The sequence below is a fragment of the Argopecten irradians genome, chromosome 6 (genome assembly GCF_041381155.1).
Source record: "Argopecten irradians isolate NY chromosome 6, Ai_NY, whole genome shotgun sequence".
NCBI classification, from domain to species: Eukaryota; Metazoa; Mollusca; class Bivalvia; order Pectinida; family Pectinidae; genus Argopecten; species Argopecten irradians.
This window is the reverse complement of record NC_091139.1, coordinates 29,278,698-29,302,121: the sequence shown is the minus strand read 5'-3', so window position 1 is coordinate 29,302,121 and position 23,424 is coordinate 29,278,698. Positions and strand designations below refer to the sequence as shown.

Below are 23,424 nucleotides of genomic sequence, written 5' to 3'. Positions count from 1 at the left end.
TGTTAATTTTCAATGGCATACAAAATATGATTGGGTCAGGATGAATTACAAATTATGATTGGTTAGCGCAAGCTACACCCACATAGCCTTTCTCGAGCAGCTGTAATCATTCAGTAAAGTTAAAGTGCAGAGACAAATGTGTCAATTTTAGCCACTCATTTTTCTATTGATAATTGATGAGCATAAACTCCCATATAGCTACGTGGAAATTACTACAAAAAACATCAAAACCAAAGAAGAAAGAAAAATCACTAAAGCAGAAAAATTGAATTATTAACAATAAACTAACAAGTTTTTAATAATTAAAAACACATAAAATGTCAACTTTTAAGAAACAAAGGGGTTAGACTGAAACAAAGTGACAATGACGAGGAAATACTGTAAAAATGTCAGGTAAAGTGCTTTGATCATCCGTGAATAATTGTTAGTCAACCTTTGATGGGAGAATGACAGGCAGAATAAAATAGTATTGGTGAAAGGACGGTGTGTGTAAAATGATGCAAAAATTAAATCAATATGTGCTAAGGGCTTCTGAAAAGCTGTATGGCTATAATCATATTGAACATGTATACCTATTACACAATGGAAGATTTTTCAAATACTGATAATAAACTTTATTTATTTTACATTAATTGCAAAAACAATTATGTTAATAAGCGTAATATGTTCGATGGTCAAGAAAGCACAAGAAAGCAGAAGAAAACAGGCATGATCAGAGAAAACCCACGAAATCAGGTAGGTGACCTCTGACCTTTTCATGTCCATCTCAGGGATCATACCGTAGCTGGTTAGGTGACAGGTAACTGACTTAACTACCAAGTTACCCATATCCTAAATATAAACCAACCCAATCATAATGTTGAAAACCAAATATACACCTGTTCACTCGATTTTGTACATGTAGAGGCAAGAAATGTGACAAAATCATCCATTTGTATGTAATACAAAATATTTCCTTTGAAGTATGACAATGAAGTCAGACATGCGCAAAACACAAAGTTGAAAATCCCTTAGAATACTAAGTGGCAGTTTTTATTACTTATCCATGTAATTGAGTTCTTTTTAACAAGATCTACATAAAAATGAATTTAGGTTCTTAGCTTATTAGCCAAATGCTGTGTATCTATGCACATGCACAGCATCCTTTCCCAATCCCCATCCTCCATTCACATCCCAACACTGACCGCATTTCTTTCTAGTATCTAGTCATCAAAACCTATTGACAAATCTGTATTGGTATCATGAAGTCATAATGCCAGATGCATAATAAATTGTATCACAATCTTGTGTTCTTGGATTTTCATTTTCCCTTTACATAAAGGAAGACTTATATTGACAAAGAATTACTGACAGACATATGGACCAAAAATGGGGTGACCACCAACCTTGTCTGCCATTTTAGTGCAATAACTGTTTTATGAAAACACTCATTCACATTGAAATTGAGACCAAGTGATAATAAATACGTTGTAACTAATTAACTGAAAAGTACTATTACCCATATCATAAACTGCTAAATCTGTGGCAAATAAGTGGAAAAGTACGTCAGGTTAAATCAGACTCCATAAATACTAGTTACATTTTTATCTTTTTTATCTAATATGGCATGGTTGTGAGAGGGCACTATATTGACTAAAGTTTGTGTCAATGGATGGAATATGTGCCCGAGCCAGAATGGCCCTCCTAGTATTGGAGATTGAATAACGCCATGGCATTACTTAACTACCTAAATTGTAATAAGGTAATTATGTGTGTATATTACAATCATCTCTCACATTTGTATCTTTACGGTCAACTTTGGATTTTCTTTAATTCAGAAATTAAATTAATTCAAATAGATACAAGCTGCCATACAGTTTCCTTCATTTCGAAATTACATTTTTTTAGCACATTACCATGCCAGCATGATAGACAATACATAATCAAATGTCGCATTTTTGTTTGAAATCCAGACATTGAAAGTAGAACTTCATTGTAGTTTTCTGCAGAAAAGCTACTGCATGGATTCTTGCTGCTGTATATCACACAGCCTGTTTTGCCATTTTGACATCTTGGTCCAGTGCAACATTATGATGACAACATGTAATATAGTTATGTCGCAATATATTCATGTTCAAAATTAGATCACTTTGACATAAGTCCCTGGGGGACACAGGCACTAATAAGGCATATCACCAAAATTGTGATTTTGAACCGTATTATTAGTTGATTTGTGTTTCAATTTTGAAAAATTCAATGTACACCTACCCTTTCTTCTTTCCTTCCAGGATATCATCGTCAGATTCCTCTGTTACCTGACAGGAATTTTAAACTCCCCAGACTTCGTCGTCACAGCTGTCACCTGTTAATTATAGCAGCAATATGTTTATTAACAAGAAAATGTATCTAATTCGCTAATTAAACCACTACACATCATATTTAACAAGTCTATTTCTACCGGTACTCTTCCAAATGTATGGAAACATTCCAATGTCACTCCAATTTATAAAGGCAAAGGTCTACGATCTGATCCATCAAATTTTCGACCAATCTCTGTAACCTCTATTTTTAGTAAAATACTAGAAAAAGATTGTTTTCAAATACATGTTTAATTTTCTTTCAGAGAATAATATCATTTCCAAAAAATCAATCTGGGTTTTTACCTAAAGATTCAACTACTTTTCAATTATTGAATATATATGATACAATTGTTAAACATATGGATAAGGGTAAAAGAAGTAAGAATGGTTTTCTGTGATATTAGTAAAGCATTTTGACCGCGTTTGGCATGATGGTCTTATATATAAATTAAAAAAATATGGTATTAGCGGAAACATGATTAAGTGGTTTTCATCGTACTTATGTAATAGGATGCAGAGAGTGGTCGTTGATGGATTCAGATCTTCTTGGAAAACCATTCAGGCAGGTGTTACCACAAGGTTCAGTGTTAGGTCCCTATCTCTTTCTTTTATACATAAATGATATTAGTGAAAATTTAAATTCTAACGTAAAAACTATTTGCTGATGACACATCATTATATACACTTATAGAGGGAGACGGACATGAATCTGCAAATATCTTAAATTCTGATCTTAGAAAAATCACTTTGTGGGCAAACGCTTGGGGAATTGCTTTTAATCCAGATAAAACAGTAGCTCTTCTATTTTCAAGGCGGACTGACTCCCAGGCTTTACATCCTGACCTAGTCTTTAATAACCGTACAATAGTGAATGTAACTAACCACAAACATCTTGGTCTCTTCTTTAATTCTATGGCTAATTGGTCGAATCATGTCAATTTCATTTATGAAAAAAGCATATAAAAAGATAAATATACTCAGAATGTTAAAATACAAAATAGATAGAAAGTCTTTAACAACTATATATACTTCTTTTATCCGACCTATTCTTGAATATGCTAGTATCGTGTGGTCAAATTGTACCCAGGCAGAATGTGACCTCTTGGAGTCAATCCAGCTTGAAGCAATACGTATAATTACAGGTTTAAGAAAGGGGACTAGTCATAATATATTATATAATGAAATTGGTATTGTACCTCTCATTAAGAGAAGACATCTTCATCAAATTATCATTTTTATAATATCTTCAAAACAATAACTGTCCCACACATATAAAAGACCGACTACAACCATTCATTAAACACACAGTACTGCCTATTACTTTTCGCCATACTAGATTGTTTAATATTCTCCACAACTCCAGAACTCAAATATACAATAACAGCTTTTTTTCCGTCTTTAATGTCAGAGATGGAACTCTCCGTACCTGTCCGTTTCCCCTCTAATGTCATCCATACGTGCAATAAATAAAGGAATGTTTACAACTGGTATTACCGATAATTTTCCCACCTATATGTTCGGACAGCATTTAAATATTCTGGCGAGAGGGCAAAACAAAATATTACATTGTGCCAATTAAGAAATTCCGCTATAGTAATCTAAACTCTGATTTATTTAAACTCTCATTTAACCGACAGTCCTGCCTGCCTGTGTGGTTTTCCAATTGAAGATTCCTATCATTATTTCCTTTATTGCCCTCTCTATAATAATCAAAGAACTCGCTTGTGTAATTCTATTCTTGCACTAGATATCAACATTCCTCATTCTATCGACACTTACCTCTATGGATATAATTGCCATTATTTTAATTCAAATGATAAAACTATTGAAAATTGTACATGAATACATTAGAGATACCAGACGTTTTGTATGAGATGTCATTGACACTGAGAACATTTTAATTCTATTCATTAAGATATTGTGAACATTTATTAAATATGCTTTTCCACACCAACGAATGCTATTTTCTCTCCATTAATACATGAGCAAACGAACTGATGTTTTCTACAGAAAGTCTTAACTTCTTTTCTACTTCTAAATAAAAATATAAAATAATTTATTACATCCCGAGAAATGTCCCATGCCACTGTGCTCTATATGGAACACATTCACCAAATGTATTGTAAATTACTTCAATAGATATATATTAACATGATTAAATGCTAATTATTGCTCAAATAATGAAATTCATTTATTCCTTGTTGGTGGTGGAGCATCTTTAAAATATTGTAAATATTGTGATACTTATCTGACAATAATTTCTTATGTTTTATTTTAAGCTTATGAGATTCTCCTAAATTAGTTGTAATTTCTGTTAACGAGATGCTATTTCTATTGATGGATTTTATGTATTGTACTGTTATTCATGTAGCTACCGGGGAGAGGGCTAATATAGGCATAGCCTGTTGCCCAATCCCAATTGTAATACTACAATAAAATATTCTGAAATAAAAAACAAGAATCAAATTTTCAAACCATATCTCAGATATTTAGTCTATTGAACTGTATTGTGAAGTCAGTGTTTTGTGAAGTCAGTGTTACTTGAAATATCACCAATTAAATGAATGTCTCTGTCTCCATATAAAATCTGAAAGACGGCATGGGATGCAACATGACCAAACAGACAATTTGCTATAAGACTTCACAAACAACCCTTTAATCAACAACTAATTATTGACTCTTTGTATCAATTTTAATAAATTCTTGATAAAAAATATTTGCAAATTTTTGTTTTTGTATTTAACAGGTTACCAATTATTATTCAAAACCCTGTGAAATATTCTAGACAAACATAAAGGTAATATGAAAACAGAACATAACCCCCCATCAAAGGGAGGTAATTACCTTCTTGCCCTTACTCCGATCTGGTGAAGGAAGAGTATCAAATAGTCGGTCATCACCATCTGTAGAAATAGAGAAGATAGATATGTCATATCAATCATACATCAGTAATGTATCTAAATCACTTTTGGTCAAAAAGAATATCACAACTAACTCTCCATAATGCTAATATTTTAAATTTTGTTTCAGTCATAAAATTTACACAAACCAAAATTTTACAGTTACTATAGTAATTCTGGGCGTTTTTACCTTCTGCCAGGACGTAGTTTGCCGGGAAGAATCCTTGCTGACCATCGGGCAGCTCTCCCATCCACCAGTTCTCATTATCTTTGTATAGGACAGTGATGACATCGTTCTTAAATATTGTCAGTTCATCAGATCTCTGGGCTCGGTAGTCATACAATGCCTTCACCTAATTTAAACAAAATAAAACATACAAAACATTCCATACTTGTGTTTATTGCATTTGATTCATCTTTTTTAACTTTACCAAGAAGATAAACTTTCCATCAATTTGAGGCTAATAGAATCAAGTAGACGTTAGTATGTAAGAGAATTTGGTCAGTAGGAGGCTTGTAAATCTTTCACAAGGATTGAGATATCCCTATTTACTTGATAGACCCATATTTGATCATTTTTCTCAAAAGACAGAAAAGAATATCATTCTAGTTGTTTAATAGCATCATCACAGGATTATCGGTATGCCATTAAGTATTATATTGATTAAGTAACACGTGGGTTGTATGACACTCGCTCTTTTTTCTCCAGTAACCTTGGGATAACCCAGTAAATTAAGTACAGGAGATATTATATACAGTATGTACTTACCACTCCGTAGCCGGGTACAGCCTTGCCTGCTGGGGCCTGGAAACTGAACTGAGCTTTACTGCCCTGGGCCTACAACAAAGCACAGCAAAAACAAATCAACTAAACCTGGTTATCATTATATTTTTTCTGTCTTCCAAATGTATTGTACTCTCTATCACATTATAATTAAAAGAGCAGAATATGTTTTAAAGTATTCTCTAGAAATAAAGGGAGACAACTCCACTTACCGTTAAAGATATTTGAGGAGGTCTTCCGATAAATGTAGGACTAGAACTTCTGGCTCCTGATCGTCCAACTATAACAAAATCAAAGTCATCAAATTCTACATTATAAGTACATCAATAAAGTAGATGGTGAATATACTTCTCTTGATGTATGTTCATATCGCAGATTAGTACATCAAGTGGCAGAATACTTGATTCTGATTGGCTACACACACGGGTAGTGCCCGGGCAAGCAGGCACTATTCAAGTGGGGCGATTGAACGTGAATGTATTGTGACATCACTATTACATGATGTCATCATAACGTTGCGCTTCAAACAAGACGTAAAGATGGTTGACACACTGTTGTGTGCAGGGATGGAAGCAAATGTTGCTTTTCTACAAAAGACAGTATTGATCTAATTTTAAATCTTCGTGAAGCTGAAGTATTGCCTTCGGCTCGGGCACTATTCCATCCCTCGACAATACTATGAGGCAATAGTACCCCCTCAACCAAGCCATAATGGTTTAGAACATCCCCATGTAAATAGTACCCCCTCAACCAAGCCATAATAGATAAATAGCACACTATTACAACACTAAACCTTAAATTGTTTTCTGTCCATTCATTGTGTATTACCATTATACCATAATTACTAAGCGAACAAAACTATCAATACCTTCATGGAATCCGGGTCGCCAGTCAGAATCTGTACTCTTCATGTACAATTTCTGTGAGCTGAACTGTTGTTGCTGCATTACACTCGTCATTGTCCGAGGAGCATGTGGACTGAACGCCTGAGGACCAGTGGTCTGAAAGAGATACAAATGTTATTAAATTTAGGTTTGGTTGGTTTAGTGTCCTACTAACAGTCAGGGTCATTTATAGAAAAGCCATGTTTAGGAGGTGGAGGAAAACTAAAGTCAGTACTGGGTAACCTCCCCACTAGGGACTCGGAACCAAGAAGTAGTAGATTGTGGTAGTATGTAGGGACATGTTAACCAGGCAGCCACCGCGGCCCAAATGTTGTGTGTATCATACGTATAGAAAATGATCTGATGTACACTGTCAATTGTCAGAGTATATTTTGACAGAGGATATGTGGTTATAAATAGACTGATACGACAGAACAATTTTGAGAAAGATTTATTTTATAAACAAATATATTTCATCCAAGATTTACGGGGTGTACATCTCATGAAGGATTGTTTGTTTTTGTTTTCAGTTCTATTAAATGCCAAGGTCATTAAAGGACATATTAGGTTTGTTTAAAAGACGGAGAAAAGCTGAAGTTCTCAAAAGAAAACCCATCAACCTAGTTTGTACCTGGCAACTGCTCCACATTGGGATTAAACTCAAAACCCAGAAATGGAGAATTAGTGGCATTATATGTAAAAGGTTGAGCAACCTACCATAGCTCTAGGTGTCATAGACTGGTCGAGGGAGAGGAATCCTGTGTGTGCTAGTCGTGGAGAGGAGACAGGAACTCCAGGTAGGTCCAACGGTCCGGACATCATCTGGGACTGTAGTAGTGAAAATAATACCGATAAACTACAACAAATCTATAGAATTCTTGATAAAATCAATATGGCTAAGCTCTGTAAACAGCATAATATATCACTATGAACAGAAAAATATTGACATCGATCACGGCAGAGTATATTTTGACTGGTTATAAATAGACTGATACGACAGAACAATTTTGAGAAATATATTTCATTCCAGATTCACGGGGTGTAGATCTAATGAAGGATTGTTTCACATTGTAAATTGTAATTGTGATGTAGTTGGGATGAGTGAGTAAATTATTACCGTTGCTGCATTTAATTTCTTCATCACTTTCTGTAGTCTCGCTGTACTGTGAGCCTCAAACTGTTCTTTGTTGAGGACGTTGGAAGACATGAGTGTTTCTTCTGGCTTAGTGGTGCTGTCAACATAACAAATGTATATCAGTATAGACAGTCAAACCAGTTATCATGACCACCCATGGGACAGAGGCAAAATGGCCTGGTGACACACAGGATATACCCGATACACAGGTGGATTATGCTGAAATTGGGTCATTTGGAACCCTAGAAAAATGGCATTTATAAGCATTTAAGGTGGTATACAGAGGTAGTCACTCAGACAGTTGTTTTTATTGTAATGTTAATTTAGTTATTCTAATTCAAATAGGCTTCAAACAAAATAAAATTTTAGCTAATTCCAAAATCTGATTCTGTGGATGTTACGAAATTAAATGTTGAACTTAGAAATGAAAACGTGATACTAATATTAACCCCTTTTACTTACGCCATAGTGGAGACTGGCATAGTGTCTAACTCCTCTTTTGGATCTGGTACAATCTGTCTCGGGGTCAACCCCGCGTCCATCTGGGCAACTAAATTAGAAACAACACAACATTTCAGCAAAACATCTCTGACTGATAGTACGATTTTGGTCACTATTTTTACAAGACTAACAAAAGGAGACTGGTGTTGAAACTGCTGTAATTGTAAACAAATTATTTTGCTAAAAAAGTTAAATTTTGTCAACAATCGATACCCAAATGTTTGTGGATGTCTTGAATCAAACCATTTCTGCTATGCATGTATACACATTGTTTTCTGGTTTTGCCATAAAAAATGGAAAGAGTGATACTAGAACACTTCAAAAAATCAAATTTCTCTTAACAAAATTCCTCTTTACTTCAAATGTTAAAAGTGACAAAGATATTGAAGGAATTGAAAAATCAACATTTAAGAAATGTTGTCCTTCTATGATTGTAGAAAATAGATTATAATGTATATGCACATAGCACCGCTAATGCATGTGCAATTAATGTCAAATGACTTTCTCAAAATAAACATGAAACTATTATGATCATAAAACTCAATATGGTTAAGGAAAGTTTGAGCAACCACAGAACATGAGATCCCAGAGGGATCTTGGAGATCTATGTCTGACAACTGAAAGAGGGATCATTTCTCTGCTTTTCAACTTTTGACTTACAAAATCCAAGATGGTGGCCTGCGGGCCATCCTGTTGACTGATCAGTCAAAAAATGCATTTGGCAAATTTAGGGCCTATGTGGAGTCTATACATATGAAATTTGAGAATGAGTCCTTCAGTTCTTTTCAGAAATAGCAGTAACAACCTTCAACTATCAAAATCCAAGGTGGCAGCTGGTCAGTCCCAAAATGCAACATGCACAGCTAGGGACCTAGAAGAACCTACATATTAAATTTGAGACAGATACCTTCAGTTTCTTCTGAGAAATAGCTGTAACAAACTTAAACTACCTGAATCCGTGATGGCATACTGTCGGCCATCTTGTTTACCAATCGGTCCAAAAATGTCTTATGAACAACTAGGTCCCTAGGGAAATCTACATATTAAATTTGAGACAGATCCTATCAGTACTTTCTGAGAAATAGCAGTCACAAACTTTAACTACCAAAATTCAAGATGGCGGCCAGTCGGCCATCTTGTTTATCAAACAGTCAACTATCAAAATTCATGATGGCTTCATGGCAGTCATCATGTTGACCGATCGGTCCCAAAATGTATATACAAGTAGGACCTTACGGGAACCTACACATAAAATTTTAATAAGATTTCTTAAGTATTTTCTGAGAAATAGCAGTAACAAGAATTGTTAACAGATGGACGAAAGGACGGGTGGATGACAGATCGCGGACGAAACGTGATTTGAATAGCTTCTCATCAGATGAAAGTGGGCCAGAATCCACCAACCTATGGCCAGCACCTTGCTAATAGTCTACGTTTCTAATTCAACCTATGCAATTTAATTGAAACAAAATTTTGTTTAAATTGAAACTGAATACAGAAACAGACTGATGAAATGCTTGAGTATGTAAAGCACTTCAATAATTCTTGACACATTAATGGCGACTTACTCTGTGGATCATAGTCGTAGACAACAATAGCCTGGTTGTCACCAAGAGAACACGTAACAAACATGTGGTCCCGAGGGTGGTAGTCGATGTCTGTTACGGGGTGACGGTAGTTCAGCTCCGAGTACATAGCCACCTGGTCCCCTGTAACACAAGTTATCAAATAAGACTGAGGACTGTGTGATGTGAGAAATTCCTATTCACAAATCACATTCACTTACTCATGCTTTTTCTTAATTTTACATCAATTTTTACCTAACAGTGAATTGTTACATAATGAAAAACTCTGTATTAAATGACAGTATGATGAGATAATAAAGATGATGTGATGATGAATGTTGATGATGAAGATTAAGATGATAATGATAATAATTATCTTGATGATGATATTGATGATGAAGATGATGAAGATGATGTTGTGATGATGATGAGATAGATTATGATTGTGATGATGATGATGATTGTGATGATGATGATGATGATGATGATGATGATGATGATGATGATGATGATGATGATGATGATGATGATAATGAAAATCATGGAACGATGTTGAATGTGATGATGGTAACGATTGATGATGTGATGATGATGATGATGATGACATGAGTAAGATGTTTGAGAATGAGCCTGATAGTGATATTGAATGTGAATAAGAATGCAAGTATTTATTAGCAGTTATTATGTGGTATATTGCACATGAAAATGAAATAAAAATAAATTATAAAAAAACACCTCTGTAATATTATTTTAAATGATAAAGTGTAGTGGGACCGGATCGGGTTGATCATCTGTGACCAGGTCAATGGTAGAGCATCTTGTTCATGTTCAGAGATCCTGGGTTCAACCCCTGTCTAGTCACTATATTTATAATTCTGATGGATACAAACCAGTGTCCGTGTTCCAAGCATATGCGTAGTTGTCTTCACTTCCTGAGAACACAAAGGATCCACACGGCGTAATTGTACTTCGGATCTGTTCCCGAAAGTTCAAGGCACCGATGTACTTCTGCATCATTCGTTGTCTATGAAGGAAAGAGGTATAATCAAAACCATGATCACAAGTAATAATGATAATGTCTGTGACACAACATCTTTGGTTGGAGCTGTGAATCTATCGATTTTCGGCTACCATAAAACTATTCTAAGACAGATTTTTCATTCAAGTATATGATTTTATATAGACTTGAGTAAAGAAATCTGTCCTTGAAAGTGTTATGTTGTCGGGCCCAGTGGTATATAAGGCCACAAAAAATTAATAAGTTGGTTCTCAGGCCCGCGCGCATATCATTTTTAAGCCCCGCATTGCCGATTTTATTGTAAAAGTAAAAAAAAAATGTATGCGTGGACCAAAATTCCGGAAAAAATGTCCGTCCAAGCGCCAACATGATCTTGATTGGCAAACGCACGAAGTTGCTCTTGTAAAAAAGTGTCTGTCTCCGGCTTTTTAACCAGTTTTAGACGGCATATCTTTTAAACGTGTCTGCAATACTAGTGAATGAATGTTCCAAGCGCCAAAGTGATATGCAAAACACGACATTGTGATACGGTCGTGTGGTAATGTCGCTGGTATCTGTCCACATTTGGCATGGTTCCACGGTCGTACTGCCATGGAACATTATCGGTGGATTCTCAGATACTTGTACTTTGACCAAACTGTTCCAATCATTGAAGGAGAGCACATAAGGACCCCAAGATTGGACTTTTCCCAAGAAACTGATGCTGAACAAAATGACGGCGTCAATCGGTCAGAGCAAAGTGTCTGGATTCGATCAAGTAATGATGAACATGAAGGTTGGGGAGACTGTCACAGCATTCCGCCGTTACACCCGATATGACATTATTGATGGAGCATACTTTTGATGTGCTTTTCACGGCTGCTCGGAAACTGTCATTACCGGAGCCCTACCTCGAGGATACCACCGTTGTCAACAACAAACGTGTTGTATTTAACAAGGTGTTGATAATTTGCTGTTACAAAATCCTTTTGAATTGAAACTTTGGTGAATTTTACCTCCTATTGTGTTGGGAAATTAAAAAAAAAAAAAAAAAAAAAAAAATCCCTCGTTTCTTTTTTCTACAATAAAAAAGAAAAAAAAAAAACCTCCCTCCCTTATCTATTTTCAGAAAAAGTGGCGTGAGAACCAACTAATTAATTTTGTTTGGCCTAAGTAAATACACAAATTTTAGAATAGCTACATTTCTCAACATAGTAATAATCAATGACACTATCTGACAAAGAGTTTACGGATTCATCATCAGATTATTTATACATAACAGATAATGACTGAGATGATACATACATGCGAAGGTCCATCATTCTGATGATGTTGTCACGACAATGAACCAGGAGGCGACGCCCACTATGGTGAAGTTTGATAAAGTTGATGGGTACGTCCTGTAATACAACACAAAGTCTTCTTTTATGTTTTGTATATGTTATCTACAGCTATACACTTCATGGATAAACTAATAACCTAAACTAGATTGTTTTCCTCCTGTCTAAATTTTCAAGTGAGCTACTAGCAAAGTGATAGTATGATAATAGATATGTTTACCTTTATTTCAGGATCAGACAAGTCTTGAAAATGTGTCCAGTCTCGAAGGAATCCTGAAGGAGAAGCAATATAACACTGTTTTATACCTCAATATTGTAATGTTATTATTCAGACACCAATCAAAACAATCACACAGTGATTACTTCTTCAATGATTCTTCATGATGTCATGAAACAATTCTTTGCTTCTTGAAGAGTTATATGTAGGAAATGTTAAATTAAATGTGTTTCAATAAATGTAAAAACCTTATCTCTAATCCAAGGAGATACCAAAGGGTTGAATATAGTACTGTTTTGTATGTTGAATTTAAGAATAGGATTTAATATACCACTAATATATATTAATTTTGGATTCACTCAATATGTAAAATCTAACGATTTAATTTACCCTTATATCCTAATATTAACAGGCATAAATCTGATCTAGATTGGTGTTAGTAAAGAAATTTACCAGGTATGTACTTTGTATTTATATAAATTTAAAAAATAATATGCGTCTACAATTTAGCATTAACATTGACACTCTCTGTTTGCAAGTATGTTTTTTTCCCCAAAATATTTCACAAACAGTACTTTATTAATGTTTTAATTTCCTTTTCAGTAAATACATGCACTAGTCTTAAAATGAATTTGATTACAGTGAGCTGGCTTCATCAAGGAATAAACATTCACAATATCCCATTGCATTATATTAACTGTAGTATTTTATATTTTAATTACGTAGAGTTTTCATATTGTTGTTAGATAGCATGAGAAAAGTATGCTGTATTATATTACTCCCTTTACATGGATAATTAGTACCTGTCTAAGAGCAGACAACTCTATATTTCAAAGATGCCATCCATACCAGAGAAGCAATTTATATATTAGTAAACGATAAAGGTTGTTTTTATAGAGACTTAATCATCAAAGTACAGACTTTCACCTAGGAAATATTTAAGGAAGCTCATAAGTTATTTAGTGTATAGCCTGGTAGCTGTTTGTATGATGTTAGCAGTGAGAATATATTTCAAAAAACATATATGGTGATGGTCTATAGCATTCCATTAATCTCCTAATCTAGAGATAATTATTGAGTACAGATCACAAGTCGATGTCTTAACAAGGCTTACCAGAATGTCCTGTTGAAAGAGTAATTATTAATAAGAATAATTATATGATCAATGAGGGGAAATTGCATAATGTTATTTCTCAAACCAAAATAAATCGACAGAATCTTCCCATACAAATGTCTCTGAGAATTTTCTTTTCCGAGAGCTTATTTCTGATGGCTGTCAAAAGGCCTTTTTTAACACAATGTAGTATTTCTTTATATTAACTTTATTTGCCTCACACAATTGCAAGACTGAAATTTATAACAACTGAACATTATAATTCCTCCTGTTGATCAGAAACCCTTAACAAGAGGCCCAGAGGGCCTGTATCGCTCACCTGGTTTGTAATGCCAAGTAATATTCTGAATACAGGTTCATTGTTTCTTTTCTGAAGGAATTTTAATATTAACCTCTAAATCCCCTATTGGGCCCCACCCCTCCCGCCCCCAGGGGGTCAGAGCCAAAATTTATACAAGTTCTGTTCTCCTTCCCCCAAGGATGTTTATGGCCAAATTTGGTCACAATCCAAGCAAAACTCTAGGACAAGAAGTGATTTATAGGATTTACCTCTATTTCCCCTATTGGGCCCCACCCGTCCTGCCCTTGGGGGGCCAGAGTCAAAATTTATACAAGTTCTGTTCCCCTTCCCCCAAGGATGTTTGTGGCCAAATTTGGTTACAATCCATGCAGAACTCTATGACTGGTAGCGATTTAAAGGATTTACCTCTATTTCCCCTATTGGGCCCCACCCCTCCTGCCCTTGGGGGGCCAGAGTCAAAATTTATACAAGTTCTGTTCTTCTTCCCCCAAGGATGTTTGTGGCCAAATTTGGTTACAATCCATGCAGAACTCTATGACTAGTAGCGATTTAAAGGATTTACCTCTATTTCCCCTATTGGGCCCCGCCCCTCCTGCCCCCGGGGGGTCAGAGCCAAAATTTATACAAGTTCTGTTCCCCTTCCCCAAAGGATGTTTGTGGCCAAATTTGGTTACATTCCATTCAGAACTCTATGACTAGTAGCGATTTAAAGGATTTACCTCTATTTCCCCTATTGGGCCCCGCCCCTCCTGCCCCTGGGGGGTCAGAGCCAAAATTTATACAAGTTCTGTTCCCCTTCCCCCAAGGATGTTTGTGGCCAAATTTGGTTACAATTCATGTAGAGCTCTAGGACAAGTAGAGATTTAAAGGATTTACCTCTATTTCCCCTATTGGGCCCCGCCCCTCCTGCCCCCGGGGGGTCAGAGCCAAAATTTATACAAGTTCTGTTCCCCTTCCCCCAAGGATGTTTGTGGCCAAATTTGGTTACATTCCATTCAGAAGTCTATGACTAGTAGCGATTTAAAGGATTTACCTCTATTTCCCCTATTGGGCCCCGCCCCTCCTGCCCCCGGGGGACCAGAGCCAAAATTTATACATATTCTGTTCCCCTTCCCCAAAGGATGCTTGTGGCCAAATTTGGTTACATTCCATTCAGAACTCTATGACTAGTAGCGATTTAAAGGATTTACCTCTATTTCCCCTATTGGGCCCCGCCCCTCCTGCCCCCGGGGGACCAGAGTCAAAATTTACACAAGTTCTGTTCCCCTTCCCCCAAGGATGTTTGTGGCCGAATTTGGTTACATTCATGTAGAACTCTATTACAAGTAGCGTTATAAAGGATTTACCTCTATTTCCCCTATTGGGCCCCGCCCCTCCTGCCCCCGGGGGACCAGAGCCAAAATTTAAACAAGTTCTGTTCCCCTTCCCCAAAGGATGTTTGTGGCCAAATTTAGTAACATTCCATTCAGAGCTCTATGACAAGAAGCGATTTAAAGGATTTACCTTTATTACCCCTATTGGGCCCCGCCCCTCCTGCCCCCGGGGGGTCAGAGCCAAAATTTATACAAGTTCTGTTCCCCTTCCCCCAAGGATGTTTGTGGCCAAATTTAGTTACATTCCATTCAGAACTCTATGACTAGTAGCGATTTAAAGGATTTACCTCTATTTCCCCTATTGGGCCCCGCCCCTCCTGCCCCGGGGGACCAGAGCCAAAATTTATACAAGTTCTGTTCCCCTTACCCCAAGGATGTTTGTGGCCAAATTTGGTTACATTCCATTCAGAACTCTATGACTAGTAGCGATTTAAAGGATTTACCTCTATTTCCCCTATTGGGCCCCGCCCCTCCTGCCCCCAGGGGACCAGAGTCAAAATTTATACAAGTTCTGTTCTTGTTGATCAGAAACCCTAAAAAATCTCTAACCTAAAGAAAACTGACTTGGTCAGGTATATAAATGACCACAAATGGCTGATCAGGGAATCAAACCTCAGCTGTTTTGGAGAAAGACTCTTCTGACTACCTGATAATCCTATATATTTAACTAATTGATAATCTTTTCAATTTTAAATTAATCTTTTCAATTTTAAATCAATAAGTACTAACCTTTCTGGCTGACCTTCTCCGTTACATACACATTCCAGACCTTGATATCCCCCACACTGTCGGCTGTGTAAAGTTTCTGTCCATCATCATCAAAACACAGAGAGTTAACGTGGCCGCGGTGGTTCTCTATTTCCTGTTTTAACTGCAAAATCAATTCCAACATGCATTATATAATAAATTTTCCAAATATTGAGACAGTAAAATGTTTCTCTTTTTCTGCATTATACATTATACATTAAACATTGACAATATCATTAGGTTTTATTCATTTGACAGTAATTAATAAGACAGATGAAATTTCAAGGGAAATAACAGACAACTTGATTCAAATAAGACCAACCTTTCTGTAACCCTATTGACCCATTAAAATGAGATCAAGCTGCCTGTGAATACAGATGGCCCACTAAAAGAAACCTGTCTGTGATCACTATTGATCCATTTAGATATGACGTACCTGTCCATGGACACTGTCGACATCCACGTCCCAGATCCTCACCACCTGGTCGTATCCACCTGTTGTGATGATGTTATCCACGCGAGGGTGGAACTGTGCCGTGTACACAAAGCCGGGATGAGGTAGTAACTTTTCTGACGTATCAAAGTTTTCCAGGTTCCAAACTCTGAATCACAAAGATAATTGATGTTATAGGAAAGTCTCCTTTAGCCTTAACAAACACTGTCTATAATTATATACTAATATGTAACAAGTATATTTACTTAGTGTTTTTGTTTTGTTTTTTTGTTTTGATACCTATTTGTTCAAGGTAAATTCTGGATATGACAAATTTAGGAGGTGGAAGAAACCCTGAGTACACAAATACGGTGGTACAACAATTGATTTCTAGCTTAAATATTATACCTTAAATTTACGACAATAAAACATTCTACATAAAGAAAGATAACTTGTATTATAAGCATTACTGGTACTCAAATAGTTAGAAGATTTCTCTCTCCCCTCTACTTCCCAACCTAGAGCTCATATCACCTTTTTAAGAAAATCAGAAACTTTCAGTGTGGTGGTTACATGTTGTGATTTACTGTAAAGATGAAAAGATCTAAATGTATTAGAGAGCTTAGTATTAGTAATATATATATATGACTCCTGAAACATTCAATTGTTTGGGGAAAACAATGGGTACATCACTCACCTGACAGTACCATCTGATGATGCTGAACAAAGGTAGTCATCTTTCTTAGACCAAGACAAGTCGTATACAATGCCAAAATGACCTCTGAACTTGCCGAGCAGCTGACCAGATGGGATCTGAAATTAATTTGGTGTTAAATATAACATCACTGGATACAAGGTATGTGTTAATGCTTTCAGTTGCCCAAATGTGAGTTTGAATACTCCAACAACATAGTTCAATATAAACAGGGCCACCAAAATAAATAGATGCCAGTGAATAAGGTTGGATTTTTATTCCACCTGCAAATTACCGAGTTATCTGCCCTTGCAGGTGGGTATTGACTGTAACATCATAAAAATAAGGTCTACATCGTTTTTGCTGAAAAATATGATGCTATGCTTACAAAAACATGAAGCAACAATACCTACCCAAAAGGGAAGATCACTCTGTATTATGCAAATACAGTGTAATAGCATGCTTGTTTAATTATTAGATTTTTTTAGTGATAGTGATCCATTTTTTTTCTTATTTCACAACTATATTTTTATAGTTTTGTCAGTTGTGGATGCTTTAATGTTTCACACTTAATTCAAGGATCATACATACCTCATAGACTAGAATTGGATAGTTCTCCCTGTCATGGCAAGCACATGCTAAATTTCTGTAATACATAAATGTATATAAGGTAAGTCAAACGGTGAAGAAGTCAATATTAAACAAAGATTGGGTAACAAAATACTTAAATCATGTTTAGTGTAATGAATCTCATACTCTTAATACATTTATATACCATATTTTGTTGATCTGCTTTATCAGAAAATAGCTAAATTCCAAGTTTTTATGTTAAACTATGGGCAATGCAGTCCTTGTGTGCCTCCTTTGCAAGCTTCTGCATCAAGTCGAAACAAAATCTGTCGAATTCCATTCCATACAAACCTTCCGTCGTGTGAGAATTTCACTACATAACAGCCCTTCCTGCCTGCTGGTAGTGTCAGTTTCATCCTGTTTGGTATCCGACACATCTGGCCGACCAACCTCGTCCAAGAAGATAGTGTCCTCTTTTCCATCTCTCTGTTAGTAAATAAACACATTGTCATGAAACTCTTATTCTTTTATCCAAATAAGTTATTATTTGAAATAACTCAATGTTTATAATCAATAAAATAATTGTTACAGTCTGTGCATTCAGTAAGGTTTATCGTTAATATCCAATGGATATTTAACAAACAAAAAAATGATTATGTTCAGTATTTTTTATTCATCACTTCTTCTCTGAAAACAACCATATATTCTGCAATGTACAAAGTTTATGGTTACTACAACTTTTAGTATAATGTTTTAAGGAAATAAATAAATCAAAAGGATATTCAAAAATTTTCCAGAGGCAGGGTCTGCCCATATACTAAAATTTGATGATTGAATAATTCATGTTTTAAAGCTGAATAGGAAACAATTCTTACCCATGACTACAAAATTTATTTGTATTCTGACCTTATCCCGCCATGCTATATGCATTCAGATATACAGCTGTACAGTTATCATGTATGACTTTTAAGGTTAAAATGCATGATACATACACCTTATGATGCAAACAAAACTACATTCAATAAATGTTCTATTATATCTTAGATCTATATCATATTTCTGATTTAATCAGAAAGCTACCTCATGCCTTTAACAAGCATGTAAATGATAATTTGAATCATGCAAGTCTATAAAAATTAAACTGCTACAAATATTGTCTCTATCTAGCTCTACAATTTTATTAATTTTCTGTACAAGCAAGGGCACTTCACTGACATACCATTCAGATTTCCAAAAGTTTCTCTAAATTCTTTTTACACAGTCATAAAATTCACTTTAAAAGTTGGTGCTATTTCATTTGAATGTTTTGAACAATATTGTTGACAATGAAAGACAGAAATAATGAATGTTCTTTTCTGAACTGTTAAAAAACAAATCAATTTAAACTCTGAAGTCTGTCTTTATTTGTAAATTTTAGATATCTATTACATACATTTTTTTCTTTTGACACATGTCTCGGAACATGTAAATGCAAGATACTAAGTTTCACTTCAAGAAAACAAAACTACTCACAATAAAGAAAAGGATTTTTTAAAGTTAAGCATTTTTATATAAAAAGTGTTTTCAGAAAAAGTGTCAATTTTCGACTACCTCAGACGGTATCATTTATGAAAGTTTACATTACAAAAGTGTGACTGTGGTAACATAGTAAAACCTAGTCCACCAATAGAAAACTAATTCTTAATCACTACATACTATAAATCAGTGAGAAGAAACATATTTCTTTGTTTTTTAAAGAGATAAGAAAGGCGCTTAATATCAATGTAATTATCCTGTTTAAGAACAGACATGTGAAAGAAAAGAAATCAGAAGAAGATTTGACTTGATAGAGTTCTTTTTTTAAATCTTATTTATATATATTTTTTAATCATTTTTTTCTTTAAGTAATGATTTTTTTTTCAAGCATAGCTGATAAGCCAATTCTATAATGCTGAATATAACTCCTGACCATAATTTGCTCATTTTCATTGCAATGGATTTATTTTGCACCATCTTATTTCAGCAAGAAAAGCGTCACTATCAAAAGCTTTATTACAGTGCTATATAGCAATATTTTTTTCTTCTTTTTTTTTTTTTTTGTATTTTCATGTTGTCATGAAAAACTAGATTAAAGTACAATACTTTAGACATTTTAAGTACACACTGGATACAAACAATAATTTTTAGAGGCTGCATTCAGGATTGTGCTCATTTCAAATCTTGGCTAGTGACAAAACAATTTCACAAGGTTAACAATGTAGAGATTTTCACATTATTTGTGAGGAACAAGAAGGAATTCAAATCTGAGGTGTCCATCAGTATAATCATAATCTCTTTCACTGTTATACTGTAGTAAAGTAAACAATCATGAATCACTGAGAATTGACTATAACTAGCGACATTCTGCTACAATAGCGGGAGATGATTATACACACAAGGGAAAAGAATATGTCATATTGGCACATAGACCTACCTCTTTTTCCTGAGGAAATAGAAAACACAGAATATTCAAAATACATACAAGTACTGTCACCAGTGAAAAGTAGTGAAGAAATGTAATAAAGAGTGTGTAACTCAAACTGAGATATCTTATTTCACATACAAAAATATAGTGTAAGAAAGATCAAAAACAGTGTCTAAGATCAGAAACACAAATAATATAAGATAATAAAAGAATAGCCTGAACAAGTAAAAGTATTTCCTAGAACAGCCTGAATAAGTATTGCCTAATCCCAGAACAGACTGAATAAGTTTAAATATTTCTTAGAATGAACTGAACAAATAAAAGTATTTCCTAGAACAGTCTGAACAAGTGTAAGTATTTCCTTGAACAATTTTAAAATAAGTTATTTCCTAGAACAGTCTGAACAAGTGTAAGTATTTCCTTGAACAATTTGAAGAAGTTTTTTCGTTTTAAAATGTAAAAGACACTAAATATTGGACATAGCTGTATGCTCAATATGATGGTCACAGGGCTACCACAAATACTGAACACATTTACACCCCAAAGTTATTCCTGAAGACCTCATAAGCTGGTATATATCACATTATTCATATGGGTCAAGGAAGAAATAGCAATGATTGTTTTCCATATAACACTGGATAATTATACACATATGTCTGTGGGATACGAATAACTTAAAGTAAATATAGGGCAAAGAAGTAATTGTAACAGTGTGTACAAAATATTGTCAAATTTTCGAGGTGATCTGTCCCTTTGTCAAGACACAAATAGAACAAGTAAAATTACATATATTTTTGTGAACGTCTGTGACGGTCCTCAATAAGTAATTTTGTTTGTTGTTTTTTGTGTCTTGACAAAGGGGCAAATCACCTCCAAAATTTGACAATATTTTGTCCACACTGTAACTATTACTTCTTTGCCCTATATTCACCTTATTTATATCTATATTTTTTTTTTAATTTTCTATGGTATTACATGTATTTTAATTTATGAGAATGTGAAGCTGAACAAATGAGTTCCTTTAATGTAGTTTTGTATGTTAGATAGGTCTCTATAGATGTATATGTATACACTAAGAAGATCCCTCACAATAAAACAAACTTTACCTGGCATCTGACCAATTAGAACTCTTCTTCAGATCGGCATATGTCCTACTTCCGACCTCCTGGAATACATAGTGAAAGTAAAATTTGATTTAACATAAACTCATTACTATGTCTCTTCAGATTTTTTTAATTTGCATCTGTATCTAAAGATTCTTTTTTCTAGATTATAACTGAAAGTAAACCTTTAAACTGGCAAATACAATATTAAATTCCACATCAAGATTTAAAATCACTGTAATTATTCTATATTCAATGAGCTGTGATTTGTCATACAAGTACAGTATAAACAAATGATACCAATTTCATCCAAAATATTACGGTACATATTTCAATTTTGCCATGGAAATCATTATGGTATCTTGATGCATTTTGGTTCCAAGTCTTGATGACCAAAGCATTTCATTGATAAGTGAGCCATACCTTTTGTGTAGCAAACATGGATCTCATGGCCGGCTCCACGACATCAGGTGGTGTGATGCCCTTTAGTGTAACATACAGGGTAGAGGGATAGGGACGTCTGCCCTGTGTATTCCACCACTGCCACAGCTAATAGGAAACAAATTGATTTGAAAATACACAACAGCAAAAGTACAGACAAATTCATCAGCATATTGAATCACAAGGAACATTATCTGTTGAGATGTACAGGGTATTCATTCTACTTGTTTACATACACCTATAGAAAAGAATTAATAAACTTTGGTAAGACTGAGTTCATTTTAAAAATGAAATTCAGAATTACAGAAATATTACCTGTACCCAATTTCATCAATATTTCTTATCATGAATAAAACATTGTCAATAGAGAATTAATCTTGAGACTTTTTTCCATCTATATTCTAGGTTAATGTAGATCTTTAATGCTTTCCTGTATAAACTAGAACTTTTGCCGGAGTCGACAACCAATACTCCTCGTTGCACAAAGTTAGTAATAACTCCATTAATAGCAGACAGACAAACCAATTTCATTATAACCTTCCCTTAACTTTTTTGCTGGGGATATAAAAAATTTGAATTTCCAAATTATCAGCATATCAAAAGTACCAACTTACCTCCACTTGGCCAGGCTTTGGTCGGAATCTGTAGACTGGTTCAAATAGCTGGAGACGAACCTTGGAGCCCGCATTCAGCTTATTGTTGATACCTTTTATCTACAGAGGAGTAAGATTAGGTAAAAAAATGTACCATTTTATATAAACTGATAAAAATTATGCTACAGCTTATTGAAGTCAGAGGGCTTTCAATCTATGTGAATATATCAAAGTAATAGAGTTTGGTTTGGAGAAATAAATCAGCTCTTCAATTTAATAAGCTTCATCACTCAAAATTGACACATATCTGTATACTGGTGTCTTCAGCCCAAACTTTACAAATTGTGAATTTTCTAGTCTGCTCATGAAAATATGTGCTATTATATAGATTATATCAAACTGATTGGAGATGTATAAAATTTGTATACCTTAAGAAAAGCCCAGGCGATTCTGTGCCAGCCTCCCTCACTCTTAGTCTGTTCGTACTGTCGACTTGCCGTGCTCATACTTACAAAGTCCAACAGCTGCAAAAACATGTTAATAAGGTTGGCATCATAGTTGTACTATTATAATACTTGGAAACAATATGTCACATTTCATATATATCTGTCTTAGATTACTCCATATCTAGCAATTACTTTTAATAATCCATCACTCAATAACTATCTGAGGTGCTACAAGAAAAAGAGGTACTTAATCAGTATTAAATGTTTAGGGCTTAATGATTTTGAATTAAAAAATATGAACTCCACAGTGTGATATTTACAAGAAACTAGAAATGAATGCAAGACATAAATATAATAAGACATCTATCCAAGCCTGACCTAACTAGACAAGATAGGACAGGCATGGATAACCTAGATGCCATTCCATTTTATAGCGGAGACATTTTCTATAAAATGTTATGTCATTCATTCATTGAAATCTTGTAGCATTAAAGTATCTTACTC

At 34.8% G+C, this 23,424-nt stretch overlaps 1 protein-coding gene across 1 annotated transcript in view; it reads right to left on the bottom strand.

Annotated features, from left to right (window-relative positions):
- LOC138325568 (jouberin-like) overlaps positions 1 to 23,424 on the bottom strand; it is a 72,922-nt gene that overhangs the window by 43,204 nt on the left and 6,294 nt on the right. Inside the window, exons 12-33 of the mRNA XM_069271325.1 lie at positions 22,903 to 22,998; positions 22,496 to 22,594; positions 21,864 to 21,989; positions 21,444 to 21,502; positions 18,246 to 18,380; positions 17,916 to 17,970; positions 17,328 to 17,443; positions 16,634 to 16,799; positions 16,180 to 16,321; positions 12,666 to 12,718; positions 12,411 to 12,505; positions 10,999 to 11,132; positions 10,112 to 10,252; positions 8,505 to 8,592; positions 8,025 to 8,139; positions 7,625 to 7,735; positions 6,892 to 7,024; positions 6,236 to 6,303; positions 6,009 to 6,077; positions 5,430 to 5,592; positions 5,184 to 5,242; positions 2,322 to 2,341 (exon numbers count right to left, since the gene is read on the bottom strand). Of these exons, the coding sequence (XP_069127426.1) occupies positions 2,322 to 2,341; positions 5,184 to 5,242; positions 5,430 to 5,592; positions 6,009 to 6,077; positions 6,236 to 6,303; positions 6,892 to 7,024; positions 7,625 to 7,735; positions 8,025 to 8,139; positions 8,505 to 8,592; positions 10,112 to 10,252; positions 10,999 to 11,132; positions 12,411 to 12,505; positions 12,666 to 12,718; positions 16,180 to 16,321; positions 16,634 to 16,799; positions 17,328 to 17,443; positions 17,916 to 17,970; positions 18,246 to 18,380; positions 21,444 to 21,502; positions 21,864 to 21,989; positions 22,496 to 22,594; positions 22,903 to 22,998 (2,243 nt within the window). The remainder of the gene's footprint in view (positions 1 to 2,321; positions 2,342 to 5,183; positions 5,243 to 5,429; positions 5,593 to 6,008; positions 6,078 to 6,235; positions 6,304 to 6,891; positions 7,025 to 7,624; positions 7,736 to 8,024; positions 8,140 to 8,504; positions 8,593 to 10,111; positions 10,253 to 10,998; positions 11,133 to 12,410; positions 12,506 to 12,665; positions 12,719 to 16,179; positions 16,322 to 16,633; positions 16,800 to 17,327; positions 17,444 to 17,915; positions 17,971 to 18,245; positions 18,381 to 21,443; positions 21,503 to 21,863; positions 21,990 to 22,495; positions 22,595 to 22,902; positions 22,999 to 23,424) is intronic.